General features: G+C 31.8%; 1 protein-coding gene across 4 annotated transcripts in view; it reads left to right on the forward strand.

Moving 5' to 3' along the window:
* Positions 1-21423, forward strand: part of LOC129961690 (serine/threonine-protein kinase Warts-like) — a 74614-nt gene that overhangs the window by 48218 nt on the left and 4973 nt on the right. For all 4 annotated transcript variants that reach the window (XM_056075227.1, XM_056075225.1, XM_056075229.1 and 1 more), the window contains exons 3-6: positions 14145-14250; positions 15216-18101; positions 20140-20322; positions 21226-21332. In XM_056075227.1, the coding sequence (XP_055931202.1) occupies positions 14145-14250; positions 15216-18101; positions 20140-20322; positions 21226-21332 (3282 nt within the window). The remainder of the gene's footprint in view (positions 1-14144; positions 14251-15215; positions 18102-20139; positions 20323-21225; positions 21333-21423) is intronic.

The following is a 21423-nucleotide window of genomic DNA, read 5'->3' on the forward strand; positions in this document are numbered from 1 at the left end:
TAAAATCAATTCAATTGCCCCCCCCCCCCAGCGCTACCATAGGCAGTTCTTAATGGGAAATCCGCCGCTGATCTCAACCTCTTGCTTCATTGTTCGGTCGATTCCGGATTAAGCTCTTAAAAAAATGGCTTTGAATGCTTGGCGACAACCGCGCATCGCCAATTGGCGACAGTTGTTCTCTGTCCCTGAGTTCGAGGTCTCATGGCTGCGATATCCGAATTGAATGTCTTGTGTATCACCGCGAAAGCAGACGTAGTAAGTAATCAGGCGAAAAATGCCAGGAACTGCGTTCTTGGGAATCTTTCGGCAGAGATACCTTCTGTTTATGGACTCAGCTGCTGCTCGTATCTACGCACAAAACAATTGATGCCCATTCGCGCACTACAGAAGTGTCTCTCCAAAATCGAATACCGCAATTTCTCTCAGAATGCACACTCTGTTAACGGAATGTTTTTTGGTGTTTCATATGAACTTTAGATAGAAATTATGATTCGTTTCATGTCATAACTGATGTTATTTATATAAATAGAAGTGAAAATTTGAAAATAGTTTTTATGTTGTAGAAATTCAAATGACAATGGATTTTTCACAAACTTTGCTTGCAAATACTTTGAAACATAGTTACGTGGTGATTAATGAAAAAAAAAAGATTATTAATTAATTTAAGAAATATATTTCGTGTTAAAGAAAAATTATATTTTTAACATTGCCATTTCTATTCAATGAAGAATGACATAGATCATTTAATTTTTTTTTTTTTTTTTTCTATTTACCACCGAGTTGCCATTTACAATTTTTGGATTGGATTTTGCGTCGTTTTGGGGAGGGGAGGGGGGACCCTAGTTATTTCTGGAACGAAATAACTTAAGTTTTTAATAATGAGATGGTACATAGAGCTGAGGTATGGTACAACAGATCGTCTCATTTTAATTAAAACCATCTGGAATGGTCTTCCAGATACTTTCTCGCATACCTTTTAATAGATATATTTGTGTATTATTAACTGTATGCTATTGGCGAGTAATAGTTGCGATTGAGCCTGTTAGGGTGTGATTATAGTGTTTCATTAGGATACTGTTAATATGCCAGCAGGTGTGGCATTTCTCACTCACTCCCTAAAAAATATATTTGTATGTCATTAATTGCATGCCACTAGCGAATAACAGTTACGAAAAAAAAAAAAATCTATTAGTGTGCGACGTTTGGCGTTTAATCTTTGGAATGCGATTATTACACAATCACTAGAACACCGAATGCGTAGTTTGGACGCTTCTCTCTGCCCCCCCCCCTTCCCGACAGATTGAAGCCAAAATGTGCAGCATTTGTATTACCGAAATAGTCACAAAATCATATGCCAAATTTTATATATTCAAGGCATTGTACTTGCATGATTATGAAAGAAAACATTGACAGATGGTTAACCCCTTGATGAATTTGGTTTCATATTAATCTGCACTTTAGATGCTAAATTTCTGCACCATCTATCTCCCTTCATTTTGTCGTTATCGAATTAACTTATATTTGGTTAGACAGACTTTCTTTGAATGAATTTTGCTCCAAATTTGATAGAAATTTACAAGTTTGGTGTAGAAACCGTACGCCGAACATTATGTCTAGCTCACCATGTTCACAATCAGACGGACAAATATTCTGGAGACTAATAAAAACATTTTCCAATCCTTTGTGACAAAAACTGATCTGTGTAATGAAGATGTGGAAATCTTATTTTTGTAAACGCTTCGATTTCAAACCACTGCTGTGAAAAAAATACCGATAAGCGCCCGGAGTTTCTCCAAGATTGATTGGTCTTAAGTAATGAAATGGTTGGTTGTCTTAAGATAATGTTACTCAAAGCTTCATAACACAGCCAGATTTGTTGTCGAAGATTGAAATATTTTTTGATATAGAATATCAAGAATAATTTACTGAATATGAGATATTTGATAGGATTGCATAAAATTTAGACATCATAGTTTTTGCAGAAGCACATTTATTGACTGAAACAAAATAGAATATTATTATTTCGGTTAAATCTTTTTGAAATTAAAATTAGAAACTGAACTAAATGATGAATTAGAAAAAATTTTGTAGTATAATTTTTGAGATAATTTGTAAATTATATTATTGGGTAGAGCACGTAAGACTTCAATGTTGAACAATTCTGTGCTCATATTTTTTAAAAGAAATATGTTTGGTTTCGGCAAACAAGTTTTTATGAAGGTTTTGTAACAAGGCTTTTTGTTGAAGTTTAATCGTTTCCATTTCAAATTAATGTTCAATGTTCACATTTTAGGGGAAATGACAAAAAAAAAAAAAAAAAAAAGTGCAATGAACATAATTGTGTAAGGCTTCTACAATAGTACGACTTATATGCCGATCAAAATGGTAAGTGTAAAAAACATTTCTGAGGAGGCCATTAAGACCAAGTTACATGAAACATTTAACTGGACATAATTTTTAAACATTTAATTGGATATTTTATCTATCATTAACTCCTGCGAATCGTCCGGTCGGCGAAGGCTGTGTGGTATAAAATGTATATTTGGGAAATATGCTTAAAATATTTTTAAAAAGTTTTCTCTAAAATTCCCCCTTCTCCTTGATTTTAAGCGATAGATATCTTTAGATAGTTTTTTTTTTAGATGATTTAAAAATCATTTTTGTTCTGAAATATTTCCGAAAGTTATCGCTGGAAAATTCGCTTAATTTTTAGTTAATTAAAATTTAACTAAAATTTTTTTAAAAAATCGCCCCAGTGTGCAGATTCTCACTCTGGAAAAGAGTATATGTGCAAGAAATGTAGCTGTCAAGCTTGTAGAGCGCTCAACACACACGCGCCTTTGTTATAAGGATGTCGCCTTTATTAGTCTCTTGTAATATGCTCAATGAATAATATATGAATGAGTAAAAAGACAGACTTCACATAGTCAAAATTTGATAGAAATCCAGAAATTTGACGTCAAGGTCTTGTACCAAATTTTATCCAGTCAACTGGTTACGTTTTGGAATTACCATATTCTCAGACCGGCAGACAGCTGCAATTGCAAAAAAAATGTTTTTATCGAACTCGGGAAGATTTGAAACACGGACCATCTTTAGTTTGAGATATCGAAATAAGGATTCGTGGGGAAAGCAGGAAGAACTTCTCCGCTTTTTCGAGTGATAATATTTGTTGTTCCTCTCGGCCGCCTTTGTGATTACTTATTCTTGTGTTTCTCAATGAAAAATCGCTTGTGGAGTGATTCGGTTAACTCTCTGGCGGTAGTATTGAGGTATAAGAGAGAAATGTTATTTTTTGGTACAAGATAGGAAGAAATGCTTATTGATTTAATATTTATATTATTCTTAAATAAAACGATGATATATGGAATATAATTCCTAATGTGACTGGGTAATTTATTTTCTCTAATAAAAACATTTATTGGCTATTTAATTAAATTTGTCAAGATATAATTTTTAATTAAATTTTATTAATGCCATTTTATCAAATTTAACTATTTATACTGTATGGAACTATTTTAATATCACTAAAATTTCATTGTCAGGTAATGGAAGTTAAATGAACATAATCAAAAACTTAAATTCTTAATTATAATGTCGCTTATTAATTGCCTCAAGCTTATTTCAAAAATTAAAAACTGTTAATGTTTACGATTTCTTTGGCTTACTTTTTCTCACTACTGTAATTATTTATCAATTAATGGAAAAATAAATGTAAATGACTTTTTGGGACCTTTTTACTTTATTATATTTTAAAGGTGAATGTATTCTTATATATATTTTTATTTTATATTTCCTGTTACTCTATATATTTAAATGCTATGTATATATATTTTTTTGCATACGATCTTTTTCTGTAATAAATTTTAAAAATCATAATACCGCACGTAACAAATTCTATGTGATATCGACCTGTACTGAAATAAATAAAAACTATTTTTAGTATAAAAATTGTTAAGGACCTGGTAAGAGATATAAGTGTTTAAGCAACTCGTAATTTTCTAGTCTTCTCTTCTACCTCATCGCGTAATTGTAAATTTGCTGTATATTTAACAGCTGGAGTCGAATCATCATTATTCTATTTCCTAATAATTATTTTTTTCAATTGCAATAAAATTCTGCGCCATTCTTTTCCGAGACACAGAAACCTTTTGTGGCCCCTATAACCGAAATGGAAGCAACCCATATCCTGAAATTCCTCTTCCAATATTTTCCCTTTTAGCATTATTCGGAGTTTTATTTCGCCTCCCCCATAGAATGTACCTCCGTTTTTTTTCTTTTGTTCTTGAACTGCCGAAACTGCTATCAGTCGCTGCTATCTCAGAGATAGAAAGAGAGAGAGAGAGAGTGGGATGACGCAAGCTTGTCAATAACAACCGACTCATCTCGGAAAAATGTGCAAAAGTGCGAGGACATCAGTTTACAGTTCTGATAAAAACGAGCCAAGGGAAGGGGAGAAGAAGAAGAAGGGGAAAAAAAAAAAAAAAAAAGCATTGAGATAATACCCCTACCCTTTCAGAATTTGACCTATCATCCGCGTCATACCTAATCCAAGTCACACATTGGTTGACAGTGGTACGCAACTCTGTTGTGTGATTGACCTGGATGCATAGGATATCTGTGATCGCACAATTTGGTGTTACAGTTAAAGGAGCATTATCATTTAGTCGAATTGGATGCCATCGAGAAGATGAGTGTGTGATCTGGATCGGCCGAGCTTTTTAATGAGAAATTTAATTTCAATCCATCCGATGACAATCTAAATTCAGTTTATTTTATTTTTACTCCTATTTGTATTGCCATCCGCTCTTTTTTAACCCCTTCAACTGCGAATTTATTTAAACCAAACAGATGATACATTTTAATTTGTACGTTAATCGTTATTTTCGCTTTATAAGTACGGATATAACATACTAAAAACTTCAGCGTGCAGAAGGCAGGATTTTTTTAGATCATGTTACCGGCTAAATAAATGGAATGGATCTGAAATAAATGTTTCTTATTATCCTGTTCCTCATGTTTATATTTTACTGGATTTCTTTCATGTCTGTTTAGATTGGATTGATCTCTCACTTCCTGATGGAGTGGGGTGGGGAGATTATATGTTTCTCTGCGGACAATCTCAGAACTTTATCAGTTAATTTTATTTAAATTTAGATTCCTTGCAGGACTTCTCCATCTGGTGATGAATAAGATGAAAAGTGATTACAAGATTTCATTATAATTATAAAATATATTTGCAGCTCAAAGGCAAATAGGAATCGGGGAAAAAAGATTTTGTAAAATAATAATAATAATAAATTAGGCGGTTTAAAATGAAAATGTGAAAGGTAAAGTACAAGGACATTTTGCAGCACCCATTAAAAATTAAGATATAATTAAAATTCATATTTACATCAAGTATTTCTGTCATTGCCTTGCACTTCAGTTTTTTGTTTTGAACCCCTGATTTTTGATTTAAAAAGGGGAAAAAATCTGTTCCCTACTTTTAGGCACACAACAATTTTATAATTAATAAAAATAAAAATGATTGTTGTTTTATCTATTTTTCAAATTTTGGTCAACTCCATACTTGTGCACTGCTATGAAACTCCTCTATTTAAATCTCGAATCTGTAAGAAAGAAAATCTAGTAATTTAAAATATGAAGGAAAAATATTTCTAAGAAAGTGATAGGAACTAACCCATTTCAGATATTCTATTCATTTATTTCTCACGTATAGTATTTATTTATTTTATTATCTATTTATAAATCGTTTATTTTAATTTAGTGATTAAGAAGTTATTGATTTCTTTTTAAAGATTTTTCTTCTATTATTGTGACTTTAATTTCAATTTTTTTATTATCGGAATAGTTATTTGATGAAATAGGAATAGTTATTTCTATTTGATGAAATATTTATATTTTTTATTGAAACGCAAACTTTTGATTGTACAGATGAAATTATATCCACGTTGCATTTTCAGAATTTGTAAAAGAACCCTAAACATTGTTATAATAGGTATAACATTTATTTTAGCGAATAATTCTCATTCCTAATGGTCTAATTACTTTAACTTAGTGCTTATAAATCGTGTAGCAACCACTCCTTCCCTACGTTTTCTTTTGAATTAGAAACTCCAACTTTGTGTCCTTCCATCCTACTTGCTTTTTTTTAACAATATCATTTTTCTATGTGAGTTGAGTTCTGACAATCGTGTAATTCCCTCGCCAACCTTGCATTCGCCCGCATGTTGTGCGAGTTGGAACGTAAAATTCGAATTTTAACATTTCGCACATCCTGACACGAAAACGGAAATTCTTTCTCTGCCGATCGGGAGAGGAGTGGCCAGTGTATGCGCGCGCGCGCGCGCGCGAAGCAGCAGCAGCTCTAGTCCTTTGAACTCGGAGAACCTCATTCTTTTACTAGGGCAATAAGAATGCGTGGTATTCAGGTCATTTCTCGTGACGAGAGGAGGAAAAAAAAAAAGTTCTTTCTTCAAAAAGATATCAGCAAACTCTCTCGACCACTTTTGATGAAAAACCTTCATTTGCTGAAACGCATTCTTTACTGATTCATGCGAGCCGCTGCCATTTTTAGTCGGGAAGTGAAGAGGTTTTGTTTTTCAACCATGCGCTAATCGGTTTTCACGTCCCCCTCTCTCCAATGTTTAGTAAAGATTCTTTAATTTTCAAATCTAAGTTCGTCTATTTTCATTTGAAGAAAATTGAAAATTCTCTTTAATTTTCTAATTTCTTTGAGAAGATTCTTGTAAATAAATAAATAAAAGATTTATTTGTAAATCTGATTTTTAATATAATTAAGAGCTTGCATCAATGTCTGCCATTACAAATCAGCCCCCCCCCCCTAATTTTTGATATTGTCTTGTAGGGAAGTGTAATACTTCCTGGAATAAATGATCCAGTCCTACCATATTGTTTCGTTTTTACTTTCTTTAAATAAGTATTACTTAATAAGTATTGAATGAGTATTATATACGTATAAGTATTAACTTATTTTTAAGAAATATTTAATAAGTATTAACTTCCTTATATGCAGTGGCATATCGAGAGGTGAGCAGGGGTATAATTATACGTGGCACTGTGGAGACTACTAGCTCGTATATGACACTGTTTTTAAGCCAGAAATGTTAAGGGGGAGAGTGGTGATGTCATATACCGAACGATGTTTACTTTTGCTGTACCGCTGATGATGAATGATGGGGGAGGGGCAAATAATAATAGTTTGCTACAGGCACCGCTTTTATTATGCTACTGTTATTCTTTGCCATTTTATTGGCCCAGTTGAGCTGTAGTCTATGGGCTCCATTCATCCAATAATGCTTAATAATTTACTTCATTGATTTTATTTAAATTTTGAACCAAAAATATCGCAAGGATTTCTAAATAGCCGCCATCGGTTTTGTAATGTTTTGTAAAGATGTATATCAGTTTCCAAATATTCATCTCTAAACAATCAGTAAGTAAATCCTAAATTATGCTTTTAATAGAATTTACATTATTTTTAAAAAAATATTATAACTTATTTGTTGCATTAGTATTTTCATTGACTCTCAAGTGTCCAAATTCCCAGTTACATGCTTATAACTGAATTTACTCTATACTACGGCCACAAATTTGGTGAAATGGCCCTACCGGGGTCTTCATTGTCGTCCCTTTAAGTAACTGGACTTTTTTTCCCCCCCGATTTGGGATAATTTGCGATTTTTGTGTAAATTCCACTTGCTTGGCTGTGACTTTAGCTTAAGAGGAGAATGATCTTATGTTTATATTAATTTATTATATCTACTAAAATGCTATGTTAGACTGTTTCAAATTAGTAAAATAGTTTGATGAATCTATATTTTCTCCCATCTTTTATTTGAAGCATTCTTACCTTTACAAATTCTCTGGGGTGAAAGGATATCGAGTTAGGATTAATTTAAACGTGAATCATTTTATTATTTTGTGAGTAGATATCATTACAATGGATTAAAATAAATGTATTCAGGACATTATCTTAAACATTAAAACTTTATCGCACCCATTTGGTCATAAATTAAAACAGGCCCATTTAAACAGAATTTCGGGTACTTGGATATACGATTTTGTAGGATGTTTTGTGTATCAAATGGAATCCGCACTCATTTTAGAAATACTCTGCTTTTGTGATAATGGTAAGAAAGCGTTTAAAATATAAATGTCCGCTTATTCACCTGCTGTGAAACTGTTGGGCGACCAAGTAATCCGCAGACCTTGGTTTTATCAAAGCCTAAACATTAATTTTTGAAATTGCAAACCTGTTAGCGGGAAACCGATCGCTAAGTTGTTGATATAAATTCCACTATTTATTTTGATTGCATAGCCTTTATTCAAGAGGAATTCTCAAATAGAAAGAATAATTGGTGTGTATTGATACACAACTTCCGGCAATATAGATTTATGCTCGTAAATAAATTTTTTAGGACTTGTGATTGGTTGAATCCACGATAGTAGTGCGAAGTACATTTATTAACGAGGATTAAATCAGTCCTTTCCATCTGTCTGGATATTAATCGTAGAAGATTTGTGATATGTCATCGTGATTTTGAAAATTGTTTGTTGCCTATTTGAAAGAATAAATTTGTGCTCCTTCACCGGATACAATTTCGGCATTTTTCATTTTTTTAAGAAAATAAAATAATTTGACTAAAATAGCCCGCTTCCATAAATTTAGTATGTTACATACTGTTCGTTTCAAGTTCCTGAGACTGGTTCTTCAGCGATTGTACTTCTCTATGAGATTTAATTACTCATCATTTCGCGTATAATCTGAGTTCATCCTGTCGCTAAATCTAAACATCTCCTTTCACCCTTTTTTCTGACGAAATAAATTATTTCTGACACACGCGCAAAAGCTTTCTGAATCTGAGAATGAACTGTATGCGCTTTATTCTTTTTGATCTAAAACTTTTTTTTATTTAATTTCTTCCATGCTTGCTTGATATTTCGTATTCGATTTTACATACACTTCCTAACATGCTAGAATTCCGAAATTTAATTCATTTGTATATTTTTTATTACAATATACGATCTTAATACTTTAAAAAATAATTCGTTTGTTGATTGGTTAATTTAATTGAACATATAAAACTCATGATTTCTGGCTATGATTTGACTATTTACACTCAAATGATTTCTAGCTCCTCAAATTTCTATGATCGTGTGTCTAGAAAGCCCATAAATGATAGAAATTCTTCAAAATGTTTTTTAACTCTCTTGTGTTTTAGTTAATTGCTCCCCCTCAAAAAAAAAAAAAAAGTCTTTTATTTGCGTTTATATAGTCTTTGTATTTAATTTTTTACATTCGGAAACCTCTTGTAGGATACCTACAAAAGAACTAAAAAGTCATTAACAAACGTTTTCTTTTTTGGAAAATTTGTATAATTATATATAAATATAAATCACTCTTCGAAAGTATAGTTCCAAACCTTGTCTTCAGTAAAAAGTTTTGTATCTAATTAATTTTCCGGATGCAAAAGGTCAAATAATGGCGAGTACCAAACATTACAAAACTGTGTATCTCGACTTCTTCGCAGTGACAATTTACAATATCATATAAATTTCATAATTTTATTTTCATTTGTAATTCAGTTTCATTCATGTTAAATCTAGATTAACTGTTGTAGAAGAAGAAATTCGAATTGAGCCAGACGTCTTATGGCATTGCTTAAAACAAAATTTTTCTTGTTGAGTTGAACTTGGATTTGATTTTCGATAAAAAACGAATATCCATTCCTGAAAACCCCGAAAGTCCATTTCCAACTATTTTTTTTAATTATTATTATTTTGAATAAAATTGCATTTTTGATATTTGCTGTTATCAAAATATCGTTTAAAATAATAATAATAAAAAGTAAAGTAAATGAAGGTAGTTATGACCAGTTTAATTCCACACGTGAGAAAATGTGTAATGATCAACAGGCCCTTTGATTTCACTGATTATTATATTATCAGCATATCAAAATTTTTCAACTCCGAGTACTCTAGAAATGTGCAACCGAAAATCCGATGTGATTTCAAACCACGAGCCTTTTGACTCTTCTTTTTTTTCTTTGACTAATAATAGAGAGCCACCGTATCGCGTCGTTTTGTTGGAAGCTTGCTGTGGTCTCTGCTCTATTAGGCAATTACGGAGAAATGTGACCTCGCACTTAAGATCTTTGCTCGGCTGTTGTGTCCGTTGAATGTGGTCACTGGACCGTGGCGTTGCGATCGGATACCTGATAGCCAGACCTTTTGTGATTCTCTCCGTCTTTCTGTAAATTCAATTTAGATTTAATAATAATAATAATAACTAGGAGTTTCTAGAGGATTATTGTTTAATAATTCGAAAATAAATTTAAAAAAAATAATGTATCATTATTATTTTTTAGTTTGGAAATGGACTTGAAATTTTATTCTCCATGTACTACCCTTCGGAAGACAAAACGCGATGTGATTATTTGGCTTTGTCAAAAACCGAAGGACACGAACATATTTCTATTTAAAATGATGCATCGCAAATGAAATGGCACCAATGTAGATATTTTTAAATAGGTTTATGATTTAAAATGGGTTAATTTTAAATTTCATGGGATTTATAAGGCTCTCAAAAAGTGAAATAAGTTAAACAGTCATTGAAAGCTTACAAAAAATTATTATTGTAATATTTTAGTTCTATATTAATGATATTATCTAGCACTTATATTGACTTATCTCTAATTATTTTTGGCACTTTTATACACTTACTCCATTGAAATTCATTTGTTTTTTGTTACATAAAATATTAGCAATAAAAACAAATACAATATCTTTGTTTTTATTATTTGATTGTTTCCATTGATTAGCCATAGGTTTTTAAAAATTTTATTCATAATGCATTTGATTTCATAAATTATTCTGCTTAGCAATCTTCATAATTATTGCCTGAATTGCAATTTTTATAAATGTGAAGTTTGTGACGTTTAGCACTACAGTTACGAACATTCTAGTCAATTGCAACTATGAAGCCAGCATCTGAGAAAGATTCAGAATATTTTTTGTATGTCCTGCTCTTCATCCAAATAACACCTTTTAAAAAGCCCATCTCTTTTTTCTGGGTTGATGCGATTTTTTTCTTTAAATGTACGGCAGTTTTTTCTTTAGAGTTTCTATTTTTGTAGATTGGGCTGCAAAGCATTTTGTTATCTGTTAAGATGTAACTTTCTATTGGCTTCGGCTTTAACAACTTTCCTATAATCTGCTTTAAGAAATGATATTTTTTTGTGTAGGTACTATAATGAAAGACATGTTTGTAATGTTACAGCGGAATGTTTCATATCAAAGCCTTCCTTTTGATATGAAAGGAGTTTCTTCTGTTTTATAATCACTGTTTCTTGCATCTTCTGCAATATTTTATCCCTCTGTAAATTCATTAATTGTGGGCATTTAGCCATGGTCTAGGGCAAGAAGTCTTCATCACCCAAAACATCCCAAATAACCAGTTTCCAGTTCTGAGGAAACTTAAATAACATTTTGGAGCATTACAACATTTGTTGGGGCCTGTTTCACTGTAGAAAAAAAGTGCTTTCTGTGGTCTTTTTGTCTTTCAAGAGTGGTTTCTCAATCATGAATCAATGATACTACTGGTTAAGGTTTTGAAGAGCCAAAACACAGGTGTGTCTAATAGTTGCAATTTTTGTCTTGTGGACTGGGAAAGACAAAAGAATTACTCTATTACTAATGACTGACCACAAAAAGTAGGATAGAACAGTCTTTTAGTGTATTTTGTATGATGTTTCATGAAGTTTTAAAAATCCTGCTTTAAGGTCTATATGCATTCATTGAGCTTGCAGTTCTTTCAGATGTGTTTGAAGCTATTAACACTAACAGTAAGGATAATTCTTAATGAAGTGCCTTCTTTTCCTAGCTGCAATCCGTTTGGGGCAATTATATTTCTTGGCTTCTGAACATTTATCAACATCGTAATATTTTGACACTAGAATTTGAATCTACCAAAGATAATAGATAGATAAGACGTGTTTATATTATGCCTATTAGTTCTTTTCAAGCTAAGCACTTACAAATTATGTAAATAGATTTGAGATTTACCCCTTAGAAAGGCTGAATAGCCAGAAGAATTTTCATAGTCTTTTCAGCTCACTGGAATTTTTGATTTTTAATTGAGTACCAACATGCTAATGATTCCTTAATGGAAATGCATATTCGAAGCATTATCTATCTAATGTTGAAGCTCCCTTTCTTATTCATTTGGAAAACCCAATGAGGTTTTGTTATAGACAATGTTTGATACAATTGATTCTGGAGAAATGATTTATTCATCATATAATTTATATTCAGCATTTCCAAGAAATATCTTTTAAAAAATTATTATTTTTAAATTAATGTAGTTACATCAGAAAGCTATATTAATTAGAAATACAACTTGCCATTACTAGCAGTTTTCATTTTTCTGCCGAATTTCTGAAGTGTCATGAAATTAATTACACATTTAGCCACCTTGTGCAATGAAAACCAGTTTTCATTTCTTCCACTGCCTCCAGGAATTATCCACCCTCCTTCCTTATCTTATCAACTTTTTTTAAAAAATGCATGTTCCATAAAATTAAAATTTACTTCTGGTAATTTGCTACATTACAACAAATAACATATTAGAAGTGTAGCAAGTTGCTCTTTATTAGATCATTTCATATCTTGGTTACACATGAATGGCATGATACAATTGTACAGAACTTTTAAATATGATATCACATGAAATTCAAAATTCCTTGTGATACTAACCTTACACAAATATCTTCAGAAGTTCTGATGCAAATGAAAAAATAAGTTTAAAAAAATGTGAATAACTGCATAATTAATTTTTTCTGAAGCTCTCTTTTTACTCATAACTTCAGGCAGCCAAGAATCATTGAGAATGTACACGTATGTGAGCTACACACGTGAACTTGCATTCCACAAGAGAAAAGTTAATTTCATCTAGCAATTGGTTTAAAAATGTAATATAATTACTTGCTCCATGTAACAACTAACTCCAATTTTTCCTGTGTGTTTTTAAAAAATATGAAAACAAAACCAAATTAGGCTATCTAACTTGCCATTTTTACTTTGAAAATTTAGTATACGAGCATGTGTACATTGAAAGATGTCATGCCAATTTTCTAAAGAGAGTTTTTTTCAAGCTGGATTTTTTGTTTGGAAGTAAAAAACGAATTGGATCGGACTGTTAAATGTAGAATAGAAGCAAAATAATATTGAATAAACAAGATATATGTTTGTTTGTTTTTAAGCTGATGCATTTTCTGAATAATCTTAGCTGTATTTCACTTATTATTTTTCTGTATTTAACGAAATGCTACAAAATAAATATTGGAAAAGATAATCCAAACTTGGAAAAAATAATATTTGCCAAATTTGAAAAATATCTTATGGAGGCTCACTTTTCCTAATCAGGAACAACAATCCTTTTCTGCTACTTGAAAAGGATTGTTATTCTAAAAGTGTAATTGTAAATAATGGGTCAATATTCATTATGACAAAAGCTTAATTAAGCTTATTTATTCAAAATATCAATAATAATTTGATTTATATAATGCTTAATAATATATTAAGCATATAAATTCTAAATTATAATTGGATTTAAATATTCAGATAATAATTGGATTCATATAATGTTTAATCATGTAAATAAAATTTGTGGGGATTATTTTTTAAATAGGATGACTTATTATGAACTGTTTCTGAATTAACATTCACTGCTTTGAATCATATTAGGCAAATTTTAAGCCTAGTTTTTTTTTTTTTTTTTACAGATGTTTTGAATATATAAATATGAATATGATAAATAATAAAGCATATTGGAAGTTTATTAAAAAATGTTTTGTTTAAAAATCAATAGGAATTTTTTTATATTTAATACTGTGTTTATAAAATAACTATTTGGCCTTTTCACTTATTTCAGTTTTTAATTTTTTGTATTTATATGATTTGGAAATTCTGTTTATTTTTTTACTCTCGTAACTTATATATCTTTGTTATCATATTTTATGTAAAAACTATTGCATATATAGTTGACTTATTGCATGCAAATGAAAAAACAGTCTATTTATGATGTTGTATATTCATTTGTCTTCATTTTGCCGTTTCAGGAATCAGCTGCTTATCTTTTAAAATTGACCTCTGAAGAACACATGAAAGATTATGAAGAGCCTAAAAGTGACACTGTTAATGGGGTTTCGAAAATAGGGATTCCTAGTAAGTATTTCAATAATTTTAAATTTTATATGACTGACTGAATTTGTTAAAATAGAATCAGTCCTTTTTAAACTATCACTTTTTCAAATACTGAAAATGATATTATTAATGGCATTATACTTGAAGCATTTTTATAACTGCATTTCATTAGATAATATTGGATGAGAAGTGCAAGGTTATATTTGGGCTCAGTTTTATGGCTTCAGAAAGCACAAAAATATGTCAGAATTAAATTTAATTTATATCCATGTTGCATAGCAAACTTGACATATTTATATGTTGTTTTCAATTTTGAACCTTAAATCCATCATGGATTTAATGATATAATTGCATTTAGTTTATTATAGTAGTAATTAACTTGTATAATTAATTATGAGACTTTTTCTTTTATTTCTACTATTTCATTTAATCGTAATTAAATTAATTAGAAGAATGAATTGTTTGACATTTTATACTGGTGCAAAACTTCCGATAATAAAAGTATAGTACAAAATTACATTTTTGGGGTATTTTACCTTCTTTTCTTAGTATTTTAATTCCAGTATTGATGAATAAGTATCAAACTCAACTTAATACTTTGTTCTTTAAGAATTGTAAGATAAATTAAAAAATTGAATATTGAGATTTTAAGAAGTTCTTTTATTTAGTTAATTTTCTAAATTTATGCTGGACAAATATGCATTCCTTTGTCCTTTTGCAAAGTTTTTAAAATTGATTTGATATGACTTTCAAAAATTTTCTTCCATCTGTAACAAAATGTGATCAAAATCTTTCCATTACATACAGAATCAAGAGGCTTGCATATGATTATCTTATTGTTTAAAAAACAATCTTTTCTTCTTTTTCATTACTTGTATTATTTTTATTGCATCATATTAAGCTATTTATTAGATAGCAATTTTTTACTATAAAATATATTTTTCAGTGTTAAATTATATTAAAATATTGTTGATATTTTTTTTCAGATGCTTATAAATATAAACCTCAACCTAAAATCTTAGATCAAGATTCATCATCATCATCTGAATATTCTGCAATAAACAGTATCCGTGCTCCTGAAATTTCTCGTCATGATGGTGCTAGTATCTGCATCACTGGCCTAAGACACAAAATCTTACCTGACCCACCAAAATTAATTTATGGAAGTTCACTTGCTAATTGTGAAGTTTCATCCAACTATAGAATAAATGCAGCAAATGATTACTCCAGCAATGATGTTCCACCGCCCCTTCCTCCACCCAGAGGCACTGTGTGTCCTCCTCCCACTCCACCAAGAAGTACTCCTCCTGTTCCACCATCTGTGAATTCTGTTGTTTCAGAACTGCCACATCCTACTACAAATGGGGTTGGAGCTCACAAACAGCCGTATATGAGACGCATGTCACCGGTGCCAACTTCTTCATGGCAAGCGCTCAACTATACTTCTTCTGCCAGCTCCACACCACAGCGTGGAACCAGCCCAATAACTTCAAATCGTACCCCTATGGTGGTTGTAAACAATTCCCAAACCCATCAACAACTGGCACAGCAGTTGCAAGCTTTATCTATAAATTCAAATGGATCATCAATATCTTCTCCTTCTCGAAGTGAAGGTCCTTATCAAGCTGGTGGTTCACAGAGTGGAAAATCTTGGTATTCTTCTTCTCCCCAGCCATCTTATGCATCCTCAAGTTCTGGTAGACATAGTCCAACCCCAACTATCAGTAGTAGTGAGTATTCTATACCACCAGTGTTCCAGCTGAAACGGACTCCTCCACCTGCATATACACCTCCCTCTTCCTATTCTTCCTCTCCACAGCCTTCTCCACAACACCGGGCACCTTCACCTGGTGCAGTTGCTGCTAGCTCTGTTACATCTGTCTTGACTCGTCCTGGCGCTTTGCAGGCTTGGAGTTCAAGACAAGCCAAGTCACAGTCTCCTATTATAATGCAGTCAGTTAAAAGTACACAAGTTCAGAAACCTGTTTTACAAACAGCAGTAGCTCCAACTTCACCTCCACCTTCTTGCACTGTTGCTCCAGGTTTTGCCACATCCTGTCAGCAACCAGCTGTTTCAAATCCTCCTCCACCATATCCAGTACACAAGGTAACATCTGCTGCAAGTATCAATACTACAGTTTCTTCTCAAGATGCAAACCCTGCATTGTTTTCCTCTGGAAATTCAGTGTCTTCTTCAGTGAGATCTTTAGAATCTTCAAATCCTCCACCTCTTTATCCACGTAATCAAAATAAACCTCATACAACTGCTGTGAATCATGTTCCTGATCCACCACCTTATCCTGTTTCTAGTGTGCCTCAATCTTCTATTCCTCCCTCACCTACTCCTCCTCCATATAATAATCCAATGTGGCAAGTGTTATCTTGCTCTTCACAAAATATAACCAGCCAACCCCCACCTTATCTCACTTCAAATCAAAAGCCAGACCTAGAACCTTCAATAACAGAAAGCTTGCAGCCCCTTTATTCACCTCTAGAAAATCGTCAAGAGAAATGGCCAGAGCAATGTAGCAATCTATCTCCAGAAATATCACCTGTGGATAATTGCCCCCTTTCCAATGTTCCCACAACTGACCCACCAAGCTATGCTTCCAGCATGGCTGCACTTACTGCCCAAAGAGCAGCAGCAGCTCGAATGACAAAGCTCAATAATAATGTGCCAACTCTTGTGAACAATGGGCCATCTTCCTGTACTTTTAAAAGTGGTTCTATGATGACACCATCTTGTGTTGACCCGGTCCTTAGTAGTGCGAAGGCTACATCCAATCTTGTAAATACCGTGGACAGCATCTGTACTTCTCAAATAACTGCTCTTCCAGGATCATATGTTAATAATATTAATGATATGCCTGAAGATGCTTTTTCATTCTTTGACAATCATCATACTACCATCCACCGCAAGCCATCTCCAATAGCAATGGATACTGCCAGCTCCGCCTCTCGTTCTGAATCTCCGGTGTCCAGAGCTGTCAATCAATCTCCAGTATCTTTCATGTCAACAACATCAACGTCCTCACCATCTACTCGCTCTGATTCGACGCAGGATTCCTCTAATAAGTTGGTTCACCATAAAGTTGTTCAGCAGTCACCTCCACCTCCTCGAAAGATTCTATCTAAGGAAAAGGAGAAAGAACGACGTGAGAGCAAAGTGAGGAACTATTCAGCTGCTGCCTTCAAATTCTTTATGGAACAGCATGTTGAGAATCTTTTGAAATCTCACCAAGAGCGCCAACATCGTCGACAACAACTTGAATCTGAGATGGCTAAGGCAGGTTTGGATAAAGAGGCTCAGTGTGAGATTCGCAAGATGCTTCACCAAAAGGAATCTAATTACATCCGCTTGAAGCGGGCAAAAATGAACAAGTCTATGTTCCATAAAATAAGAACTATTGGCATTGGTGCTTTTGGTGAAGTAGCATTGGTTCGTAAAGTGGATGCCAATCAACTATATGCGATGAAAACTTTAAGGAAATCGGATGTTCTGAAACGAAATCAGGTAGCCCATGTCAAAGCTGAACGAGATATCCTGGCCGAAGCAGATAATGAATGGGTCGTTAAACTTTATTACTCCTTCCAAGATGATGAAAATTTGTACTTTGTTATGGATTTTATACAAGGTGGGGATTTGATGTCACTGCTTATCAAATTAGGTGTATTCTCTGAAGAACTGGCAAGGTTCTATATTGCAGAACTTGTGCTAGCTGTGGAGAGTGTGCATAAGATGGGGTTCATCCATAGAGATATAAAACCTGACAATATTCTTATTGATCGGGATGGTCACATAAAATTGACTGACTTTGGACTTTGTACAGGTTTCCGATGGACTCACAATTCCAAATATTACCAAAGAAATGGTAAGATTTTTTAAATGAAACTAAGTATTCTAAAATAATATTTGTAATAATTTAAATGAATATAATTTAACCACATTTTTCTCTTGCTTATTCTCTTATTTTGTTTTTCAAAAATATTTTTTAAAGGGTTAATTAAAACTTATTAGAGTGAGAAATAGAATTTAACAAATTATTTTTTTAAATGTCGAGGAGGTTTCCGATTTAGTCTAATCTTAATGTTATTTATGAGAAGGTTTGATGTAAATATTTATTCTTCTCAATAATGTGCAATAATTAATAAAATATTAAAAAATGTATTTGAATTACACTCTAGTTTGAGACATTTTAAAAACATTCCTTCTTGAAGTGCAATTTATACATCAATATTTGATGATACAATAGATATTTATATAATGTATTCTATAGAACATGAATTCATAAATTGCAATCAAAAATTTGTCATTAATTCTTTATGCAGCTTAATGAAAATCTATGTTACACATAAGATAAATATAATATTTCCATAGCTTTAAAAAAAAAAAAGTTAACATGGGTTTTGGATGTATATGTTAGTTATAGATATGCAAGGTACGGAATGCATTATATCTAAACCTTGGCACTGTATGGAGGGAGGGAGGGGGGGTAGACTTTGCCATTTTATAAAATGCTAGGCATTTTTAGGCAAAGTATGATGTGCGAGTATTATTATACATTTTCCTTGGGCATTCTATAGAATGATAAATGCTGTTCAATGATAATGCTTTTGATAAGGCTTTAATAATAATGATAAGGTAATGATAAGGCTTTTCCTATAGTTTATTAGTTTAGAAGCAAAGAGTGCATAAAATATCATTTTCATAATTTTTTTTATGACACTTTGTGGTTGTATGCACATAACTAGTTTTTTAAAAACACACAGAATAGGTAACAAAAGCAGAAATATCTTTGTTAAGTAGGACATTATCATGTTGGTTTGATTTATAATTGAATATAATCTCATCCATGTTTTTTGAAACAGTCCTTTTTATTTTGCATCTAAGATGCATTTCATACTTTGCAAGTTTGACATTCTGTAGAATACCAAAGATATGTGTGAAATGTTGATCAATTTTTGGCATTTTCTAAAATACTTAAATATTCTGTAGAATATCAGCTTTCATAAATTGACAGTAAAAGAGTAGGGAAGCTGCCTGTTTTAAAAAAATTAATCTCATTGAGAATATGTGCATTTCTCATTTAGAGGTCACATTTGAAATTGCTTGAGTTCCTCTGATGTCCTATGTAATACAGATATAATGCATGTCCCATATAATCTCCTATTAGGCTGCATGTATCATCCACATTGTAAGAAAACCATATATTTGTTCAGAAAAATTAAAGTATATGCTGGAAATGGAATAAAGTATAATAATTTTAGTAATTTATAATTGCTTTTTTTATATTCGAGTTCTTTTATAGTGAAGAGGATTTTTAAATATTTCTTTCTAATAAAATTTTGATAAATATCAGATTGTATTGGTATGCTATACTTGAATCTAATTTAAAAGTGGGGAATATGCATTTCTCTCTTTTTAAAATATATAGTAATCCTTAAACTTATGTCTTTTTTAAGGTTGGCAAAAGATGTACAAAATTTCCATATATGAAAGATCTTATTGTTTTTACAACTTGAGTTTTTGTTCAATTTTTTTCTTGCACTTAGAAAATGGTTTAATCATTGCTGTGCACTTTTACAATAATTATGCTGATATTATGGTTAGATATTAAATACATATATTAGAGTTATTTATACTCATACAAGTTAACTTTAATAAATGCTGCATATTTCAAACCATTAAATTTCTGTCTATTGGTTTGAAGTACATTTTACTTACAGAAATGTTTTCTTGAAAACTTGTGAATTATATTCTTTTCTGTAATTGATTAATAAGTCTTTAAATCATTTTGAAAGTTTTATATTGTAGTTAGAAATTGAAAATAGTTATTTCTTTTACTAAAATCGTATGTTTCTAAATTTCCTTTGTAAATAATTGTAAACACTTTATTTTTTTATTTCTAGGTGAGCATGGTCGACAGGATTCCATGGATTTGGATGACAAGTGGAGCAATGAGTGCCACTGCAAACCTAATGCAAACCTGAAGCCTCTCGAAAGGAGGAGGCGGAGGGAGCACCAGCGTTGTCTTGCACACTCCTTGGTGGGAACTCCCAACTACATTGCTCCTGAAGTCTTGCTCAAAATAGGTGAGATATGCATATGCTCTAAATGTTAGTAAATTTATAAATATTAGAGTTGGAGGGCTCTTCACTGGATTTATGCCTTATATGAGGGCTTATTTTACACTCAAATCAGATTTCTTTCTAAAATGTGTGGAAAGTATAAAGACAGAGGAGTGGGGAATTAGTTGTTTGGCAAATAGTTGTTCTAACTAAACTGATGTAATCACATTCTTGCTGACATCTTTCCTAATTTATGCAAAAGCAAAAAAAAATTCATGTAATAAAATAACTTTGGATATTTTACTTTCCTCAGGTGACATTATTATTTTAATTCCTTTCGAAGTCAACATTACTTGCACAATTGAAACTAATCACTCTAGTAGCACCAAAAAACAGTTTAATTTATCAAAGAAACATTCAAACTGACTATTCTCCTCATTGAACATGGAACTTCAGCCATTGTTCTATGGTTCTCAGAAAGAAGATTGCGATTGACTGCTCTTATCAGATATTACATTCGTGTACTTGTTGTACCTGTGCTTCATTATCCAACATAATATTTTCTGTCAAAATTAAAACCATTAAAACTCTGGTCGCGAAGTACCATTAAAACTCTGGTATTAAATCCATTTCCTTCCCACGATTTTAATCACCACCATATAAGAAATTTTTCAGTTTTATAATCTTGAATCTTAATTTTTTTTCTTTTTTTTTCCCATTTTTAACATATTTCATAAAAGCTTTAATGTGTTTTGTTCTATGTCCTTATTTGATTGGATTTCTAATTGGATTATGAAAAGTATGCGAAATGTCTTTAATGGTTATGCTAGCAATTAACAATTATCATATATAAACATTTTTTTTTTTTCCATTTTGGTAATTTTTTGTTAATTTTAAGTAATGTTAATCCAATTGTTCTACTTTCAGGTTATACCCAACTCTGTGATTGGTGGAGTGTGGGTGTCATTCTGTATGAAATGCTCATTGGTCAACCTCCATTTTATGCTAGCACTCCTGCTGAGACTCAGTTAAAAGTAAGCCTTTAGTCAGTTTCTCACTGCTGTTCTGTAAATTACCAGATTTAAAATAAGAAAAATAAATAATTCTTTTTATTGAAAAATTTTC

The sequence above is a fragment of the Argiope bruennichi genome, chromosome 2 (genome assembly GCF_947563725.1).
Source record: "Argiope bruennichi chromosome 2, qqArgBrue1.1, whole genome shotgun sequence".
NCBI classification, from domain to species: Eukaryota; Metazoa; Arthropoda; class Arachnida; order Araneae; family Araneidae; genus Argiope; species Argiope bruennichi.